Source organism: Clarias gariepinus, chromosome 1 (genome assembly GCF_024256425.1).
Source record: "Clarias gariepinus isolate MV-2021 ecotype Netherlands chromosome 1, CGAR_prim_01v2, whole genome shotgun sequence".
NCBI lineage: Eukaryota > Metazoa > Chordata > Actinopteri > Siluriformes > Clariidae > Clarias > Clarias gariepinus.
In genome coordinates this window covers 51,235,001-51,243,279 of record NC_071100.1, presented here as the reverse complement: position 1 = coordinate 51,243,279, position 8,279 = coordinate 51,235,001, and the positions used below count along the sequence as shown (strand labels likewise).

The window sequence follows — 8,279 nt, the reverse complement described above, 5'->3', positions numbered from 1 at the left end:
TGTGCTCCGGGTGGACACACAGATCGGCTAACGGCTAACGGAGTACACACAGCGCTTTAACACACACACACACACACACACAGGACACACGGGTGAGTGTTTATCATCAACACTGTTCGGTATTTATACGGTCTGATGGTGTTTGTTCAGCCCGCGGTGTGTGTGTGTGTGTGTGTGAGAGGATCTTATTTTTATTATTATTTTTTTTTTACCTCAGCAGTGTCACGAAGCCCACAGCGCGCGCTCATCCACTCCGTCTGTGTTAATGTTAATAATCCTGTGTGTGTGTGTGTGTGTGTGTGTGTGTGTGTGATTATAATGTGATCGATTAGATGAGGGAAACAGAATTAGTGAATAAATTAATCTGTGTGTGTGTGTGTGTGTGTGTGGTTGTTTGTTTCCGTTAGCGGCGGTGTTAACGGGCTGCACGCGCCTCCTGTCACTGTGTTTATTCCGCAGCTGCGAGGAGAAAAAACACCGAGTTTATTATTTACTGTTTATTGTTTATTCACTCACTCACACGCACGCACACACACACACTGGTGTTTACAGTTTTACACACACACACACACACACACACACACACCAGGATCAGGTCCGACATTTTGTCCTAAACACCCACAGTGTGTCTCCATCAGTGTACAGAGAGGAAAAAAACAGGCCTTTAACACACACACACACACACACACACACACACACACACACTGTATTATCACGGATCACGGTAATATTGTTCAAATCTTTATTCTGGAAATTAAATAATAATCATGGAATTAAATTTCCCCATGGGGATAAATATTTGTTTTATTGTATTGGATACATTTAAAAAATTGTTTAATTAGATAATAAATAATAAATTGAAAAGGATTTAGACAAACAGTACATAATGATATTGAAGGTATAAATGAAATCAAATAAGGACTAAAATTAAAGAAAATTATTCTTAAGAAATATAAAAAATATACATCAAATAAAAGAAATAAACAAATATACACTTTAGGAAATGAAAAAAAGAATGATGTATATTATATTAATATAATAATATTATATATATAACATATAGCCAATATATTATATACTATATAAATTCTATAAATTAAAATTTTTTATTTTTTATAATTATATCATATATAAGTATTATATAAAATTAAGAAAATATTTCTTTAATTGTTACAGAAAGTAAAATTCATTTCTTATTAATGATAAATTAAACATGCGTATATTTATTTGTAATAATTTGTAATCCAGTTTATTACATAAACATTATTAATTAACTTAAAAAGAAAAAAAATCTGACAAAATAATATGAAGTAAACTTCTGTAAATGTTTGAACTCAATTGTTATATCATTATTATTAATAGTAGTATTTTTATTTTTTAAATGATTTTAAACCAGTACGTGGTGTGATGTAAACCTGCTTTAGTATGATGATGTGGTGTACAGCCCAGTTCACATTGGTCTATTTTGTAATGCCCCGCCCTCGGATGCTCCTATTGGTTGTCACTGAACCTGTTTACTTCTCATTAACTTCCATTCAAACACAGCTTAGATACCCATCAGCACACACACACACACACTCACTCCTCCCACCAGTTAGTTACTATTGGCATTTTCTTTTCAAAATATCAATAATACACAGAGTAGACAGAGTGTGTAAAATAATTTTCTCATTTTCTTCTTCTCTTTGTGTTTAATGGTGGCTCAAGTAAGTGCACACTGCCACCTGCTGTATCAGAGAGAATATACGCAAGTGTACCTGAGTACAGAGAACAACAAAAAAAGTGTCTTAGCAGGGAAACGTACGAATCGTTCCTGGGCGCTGTAACAAATCAATTGTGTTTAATCTGAGAACGCCCCAAAGTGCCTCCTCAGGACCAGGTTTATTCACACCTCTGTGCATAGCGTGTTAATTACAGCGTGTTAATTACACTCTGCTCATGAGGGTCAAAGCCGTCTAATTAACAACAGAATGAGAGAGACCCATCTCATGTGTCGCACTTGCGTGTGTGTGTGTTTTTTGTTCCTGCAGAAGCAGAGTTACTGTAAAGCTCCATCAGCACCGAGCGTCGAGCCCGTGGATCCTGTGAGGAGAACCTCAGCGTGACGTCGCCGCGCCTTTCAGCAGTGAGTGACGAGGGAGCGCTAAACACTTACAGAGTAACTGAGTGATGTCATAGTGGGCGTTACCCATTTTGATCAATCAGCTGGCTTGAGTAATCTCTGGTTCAGAAGTGGGACATGGGCGTGGTGATCTATTCTGGCATTGTATTAATGATGCTCTGTGTGTGTGTGTGTGTGTGTGTGTGTGTGTGTGTGTGTGTGTGTGTGTGTATTCAGACTTCTCTCTCAGCGGTGTTATAACTGATGGCCCAGAATGTCTACAACTAATAACATAGCACAGGCCAGGAAACTGGTGGAGCAGCTGAGGATCGAGGCAGGCATCGAGCGTATCAAGGTACGCACACACACACAGTTGTGTAATGTGTGAGGACGTATTCCCTTATGCACATTAGGGATTTACACATCGCCCACCCTCACGCACAGTGTTCTGGAATGATCACATAGAGGGGTTAAGACCTCAGTACCAGTGTTCTGATGGAGTTCAGGGTGCTAGAATGATCAGCATTAAAACATTTACAGTGCAGAGCTTCTTGAATAGTCATGATTTTAAATGTTCTAGAGTTGTTCTTCTTCTAAAGGCTGTCAGAGGTTCCTCAGTGCAGAGGGCTCTGAAGGCTCTAGAACCCCCCCAGTGTGAACCTTTAAAAATGTTTAATGGAATTGTAATAGAGTTAAAGGGTCAAGAAATCTTTGCTAAAGGGGTTCTAGAGTCTTTAGTGCCAGTGTTCTGTTGGAGGTCAGGGTTCTAGAATGATAGGCGTAAAAACAAACAAACAAAAGCTTCTAGAGTCATCGTGTGAAACTTTAGGTCACATAGAAAGACATCTTTGTAAGAAGGTACTAGAGTCCCCAGGGACGTTCTTCAGGGGTTTCTCAGTGCAGAGGGTTCTGAAGGTTCTAGAATCCCCTTCTTTCGCCTCATCAATTGTCAGTGTGAAGGTGTAGTAAGTGTTTTTAAGAAGCTGAATCATTCCATCAGTATCAGTGAAATAAATCCGTCTAAGAGAGTTACGCACTAGCCAGTGTTAGCTAGGATTGGAAGGGTTGCCATGGTGACAGTGTCTCTCTGTTTCTCTCTCAGGTGTCAAAGGCGGCCGCTGATCTGATGAGTTACTGTGAGCAGCACGCACGCAGCGACGCCCTCCTGGTGGGCGTACCCACCTCCGAAAACCCCTTTAAAGATAAAAAACCCTGCATTCTCCTATAGCCTCTCTTTCTTTCTCTCTCTATCTCTCATCCTTTCATCAGTCATTCTCTTCACCTGTCTGTCTATCCTCCCTACTTAATCCATTTTATTTTATACATTTTTTTTTTTTTTTACAATTTTCAGTTTTTTTCCCTATGCTACACACTACCTAGTGAAGAGGAGAATAAAACACTTGTCTCCTTCCACACTGAGAACGAGGGATGAGTGTGTACATGATGAATGAGTGACAGTGAGGTGAAAATTAAAAGTAGATGAAAATACGGGATTCCTACAGCGGAGCGCTGGTCCGGTCGCATCCCGATCCACATCCTGCTCCCTACATAGTGCGCTGCTGCTGCTGCTGCCGGTTTGGTGCTCACGTTCACTCCCACAATGCACTGCAGCAGGGGCCGTACGTGATGTTGTAAGCATGGTGTAGGGTGTAGAGAGCGGGGTGTGGTTTGGGACGCAGGCAGGGACTCATGTTCTCAGTGTGTTCCACTCTTTCTTTATTCTCTACTTGTTTTATTTCCACGGAGAACGCTCCTGCGCGGAGGTTTCACACACTTTTCACTATCGCAGACATCGGTGTCGCGGAACATCCAAGTGTTAATCAGCGTGTGGAGAACCGCAGTGCTCCAGCGAGGGTTCTGCAGTACAGAGGTGTCGGTTCTGACCTACCTCACCCTCAGTTCTCCCTGACTCCAGTGAAGGTCTATCTGGAGCTCTGATTGTAAAGTCTACACAAAACCCGTGAACCCCCGTGTATAAACTTTGTTTAGAGTAGCGTTGCGTGTGTGTGTGTGTGTGTGTGTGTGCGTGTGCATGTGCGCGCGCGAGTGTGTGCACACGACTCTTTAGCTCTAGCAGTGTGTTGTGCTTTTCTTTCGCTGTACAGTGTTTGATAAACGGAGGTGCGGTTCTCCTCTGTCTTTTATTTCCAGCTCTGTTCCTTTTTACTTCCTCCTTCACCTGTTGGATTTCAGGTTCCACTTATTTCTCAGTGTGTGTGTGTGTGTGTGTGTGTGTGTGTGACTGTTTTTAATTATAATTTTTTTTTATTCACATGATGATTCTTGGTCTCAACAGGTTCTTAAGTAATTAGCACGGTTCTAAGATTCGGCAGTCTAGTTTCACAAAGGGTGCAGACTCCTCAGCGTGAAGGTTCTAGAATTTGTGAGATGAAGATTCCAGAAAGTTTGAGAACTTCACACAGACGGTTAAATGAAGAACCCTCTGTGCAGAGGTTCTAGGACTTTTCAGACATACTGGTTTTAGACTAGGGTGAGTTAGTAGAACCCCCAGCGCAAACATGATGATGGTGGTAAGGGTTTTAGAATCCTCAGCTTAAAACATCCAATGTGAAGCTTCTAGAGTTCTAGAACCGTCCGTGCACAGGTAACAGCGCAGTGGCTGTTGAAGTTCTAGACTCCTGAGCGCTAGAAATCTAAACACTGCTGAATACTCTGGGCTCTGTGGGTTCTAAGCTCCTCCTCTAAAGTAAGGTTCTAGACTCCGTGGTGCAGTGGACGGGTTGTACATTGTGAAGGTTCTAGGATCCTCAGTGTGAAGGTTGTATAATTCTGGGTTTCTATACAGTACCTGCCTGGTTATTTAAAATGAAAGTGTGTGTGTGTGTGTGAGTTCAAGTCTCTGTATGGGTTGTGTCCTAAACCAGCTCCACGATTACGAGCTATAACAAAGGTTTTCATGACAACCAGCCAGAAAACAGCAAAACAAGTGGTTTTGGTTCACAGCCCGAGGCTGGAGCGGTCCTGGTTCTGCTTTCGTCCAGCGCAGCCTCACTTGTGTGGTTGGGCCACAGGTTGTGTGAGGTCACAGCAGTACATGCTGCGTAAGCGGTGTTCCTGCAGCGTGAGTGTCATTTAGGCAGGAGTAGAACCTTCAGGAGAACAGCAGCTGAAGGGGGACACACAGCGGCTTACTGACGTGTGTGTGTGTGTGTGTGCGTGTGTGACTAATCTGACCCCGGTTTAACAAATGGGCGTTTAAAGCAACGAAAAAACATTCAAGTGCCAATTTTAGTGATTTATTGTTGTTTTTTAGGACCAAACAGAATTGTTGGGGCTGAGTGTGTGTGTGTGTGTGTGTGTGTGTGTGTTTAAAAGTGAAACCTCTTGTGCTCCTAAAACAGGCCTGAAGCGGAACACGCAGGTCGGCTGCAGTTTTTAAGTGTGCACAGAGTTCGGGCCGTGTTCTGTCACCTGACCTCTGACATCACTTCCTTTGAGCCGGGTGCCAAATTCTGTGATCAGTCAAACGTATTACATCACTTCCTGTTTGACGGTCCAGAATTTTTTTTTTTCACACAAGTGACTCGAACTTCAAACCAATAACTCTCCAATTAAAAAGTATGGTGCGAAAGTAATGGCGCCTTCATCATGTATGTAAAGACCAGCATCCTTATTATCTCCGGACGTAGAGATTTAACAGCAAGAAGAACAGATAACGCTGTACACACCTCTTACAGTTTGGTTTAAAAACAAAAACCTTGATGTTCAGAGTGTTTAAATCTGGGCTTAAATATTGAACCACGTGCCAACTTTGTGTGTGTGTGTGAGAGAGCAGCATCTGATTTGTGTAAAAATCCCAGACTCTGGAGATTCAGTGCCAAGTTTCACTAACAGTTCATTTCAGTGAAATACAATGATATTGAAGACTGTGTGCGCGTGTGCGCTCCATCTCCATCCGTCACTGTGTGCTGTTCTTCTCTCCGTGCATCCTTTCTGCCTCGATTATGAAGATATCTCTATTTTTTGTAACTGTTTCTCTCAGATGTGCCATAAATCATGTTTTCTTGCACACTGTTAATATTTTGTGGATTTAAAAAAAACGCTGTTTAAACTTGAAGAAAAAAAAAAAGAATATTAAAGAAGTAGAAGTTAATAAAGATGAATAACATCACTGCGTTTCCGACACTTTATTGCTCTTATCCTACACCTACATTCTAAGTATGAACAAGTGTATTTGTGACAGTGCAGAAGTCTGTCCACAGGGAGGCGCTGTTTCACACTGAGCCACACACACTGGAATGTCACATCAACTAGCAAATAATTAACATAAATACACTAAGCAAAGTATAATGATTCAGCAGCACATTTACACAGACAACGTGTGTGTGTGTGTGTGTCAGGTGTCGGTGTCAGTGGAGTCCGATGCGTCGCTCAGTTGTGCTTGTTTCTTGCGGATGTTCCAGTGTAAACACTCGGCTAAACTCTCGAACCAGTCGTACACCAGACCGTGACAGCACAGAGACGGAAGCGGGTAACACGAGGTCGTGATCTTAATGCTGCGCACACACACACACACACACACAAAGAAGGACAGAGAAAATATTAATAATACACGCGTGTGTATTGGGGTTGTTGTTTTACACGCACAGTATCCTGATGTGACTTCCTGTTCAGTTCTGCAGTAGTGCGTGTCTCTCACCTGTCTCCATGTTGAATTTCCTGTCTCTTCCTGCCATCAAAAGAGACCCATGCCGTGTTCCGAGCTTCTGGAGAAAGCGCGATCTAAACATACACACACACACACACACAGACGGCGTTTGAGTCTGAATAAACAGAAATCCTGCCCCTGTGCCCGTCTCACTCTCACTCGTGCCCGTCTCACCATGAGCTCGACCCCGGCCGGCACCACGATTGGTCTGAAGGAGAGCGAGTGAGGGCAGATGGGCGTGACCATGATGGCGGGAACGTTGGGGTGGATCATGGACGCTCCTGCTGCCGCCGCATACGCCGTGCTTCCTGTGGGTGTCGACACGATAACACCTGCACACAGACAGGGGCAGGGTCATGCCATATAAGGAACAAGAAAAATCGACCAAAGTGGGTGTGTCCTATTCATATTCATAAAACACCATTCAAGCAGATGAACTTTGCACACACACTCACCATCTCCTTGAACAGAGGTGATGAGACGTCCATCCAGGTACAGATCAACGTTGGACAGGTAGGAGGAGGGACCTCTGTCCACCACCACTTCATTCAACACCTACACACACACACACACACACACACAGGTTCATCAATAATCAAAACTCACTCACGTTTATTAGTTTGGTAATGGCCAGTGTGTGTGTGTTACCTGAAGCTGCAGTGTGACCGGGTTGGGGTGTGTGTGTGTAACACTGCCGTTCTCCTGGTCTCTCTGAAGTGATCCTTTGAGCACTTTCACCTTCAGACGACTACGCAACACCACAGCCGCGTTACCTAGGCAACACGCACACACACACACACACACACACACGTGTAACCCGGGTTCTGGTGAGTTTTAGAGTGCAGAGTTTAGACCAGTCTGCTAGACTGGAACTGGAACGTTCTAGAACACACACACATACAAGCACATGGCCACACCCCCTTTCCCCTCTCACACAGCTCAGCTGAGACGCTGCGTACCTGCGAATACCTTGTCCACTTCGGTCTTATACGACTCGAACTTGAAGGGCGTGAGGAAGCCAAGCGAGCCCAGGTGGAAGGCCATGACGGGGGGGACGCTGCCCTGCACACACACACACACACACACACACACACAAGAAAGCATCCTTATATCACTAACATGAACACCTGTATAAAGTTGGGCGTGATGTTCAATATTGATATCTGACCTGAAAGAGTGATGATGCGTACAGCAGTGTACCGTCTCCGCCCAGACACATGATCAGATCTATACAGTCTGAGATATCATCAAAGCCTAAACACACACACACACACACACACACAAAATTTAATCCTCGAGGAAAATGAAAGGGTTTTTAGTTGTTATAGAAAGTGCAGTGTAGTACAGTATAGTGTAGTGTATATTATAGCACAGTAGTAGTGTATAGTGTATAATAGTATTAAAATGAGGCGTTGTGTACAGTGTAGTGTACAGTGTAGTGTATTGTCTATAATATAGTACAGTGTTACAATGACGTATAGTGTAGTGTACAGTGTAGTGTAGTGTACA

General features: G+C 43.2%; 2 protein-coding genes across 3 annotated transcripts in view; one reads left to right on the top strand and one right to left on the bottom strand.

Annotated features, from left to right (window-relative positions):
- gng7 (guanine nucleotide binding protein (G protein), gamma 7) lies at window positions 1–6,194 on the top strand. The gene is made up of 4 exons (XM_053492741.1): window positions 1–92; window positions 2,031–2,125; window positions 2,339–2,456; window positions 3,204–6,194. Exons 3-4 carry the CDS (start codon window positions 2,376–2,378, stop codon window positions 3,327–3,329), a joined length of 207 nt encoding a protein of 68 aa, XP_053348716.1. The 5' UTR covers window positions 1–92; window positions 2,031–2,125; window positions 2,339–2,375; the 3' UTR covers window positions 3,330–6,194.
- Window positions 6,195–6,255: 61 nt separating this feature from the next.
- Window positions 6,256–8,279, bottom strand: part of nadkb (NAD kinase b) — a 4,125-nt gene continuing 2,101 nt past the window's right edge. Inside the window, exons 6-12 of one of the 2 annotated variants that reach the window (XM_053492716.1) lie at window positions 7,939–8,024; window positions 7,730–7,832; window positions 7,419–7,543; window positions 7,226–7,325; window positions 6,945–7,102; window positions 6,762–6,844; window positions 6,256–6,618 (exon numbers count right to left, since the gene is read on the bottom strand). In XM_053492716.1, the coding sequence (XP_053348691.1) occupies window positions 6,459–6,618; window positions 6,762–6,844; window positions 6,945–7,102; window positions 7,226–7,325; window positions 7,419–7,543; window positions 7,730–7,832; window positions 7,939–8,024 (815 nt within the window). In that variant the 3' untranslated portion in view covers window positions 6,256–6,458. The remainder of the gene's footprint in view (window positions 6,619–6,761; window positions 6,845–6,944; window positions 7,103–7,225; window positions 7,326–7,418; window positions 7,544–7,729; window positions 7,833–7,938; window positions 8,025–8,279) is intronic. The other variant, XM_053492708.1, reaches the window with a different exon arrangement.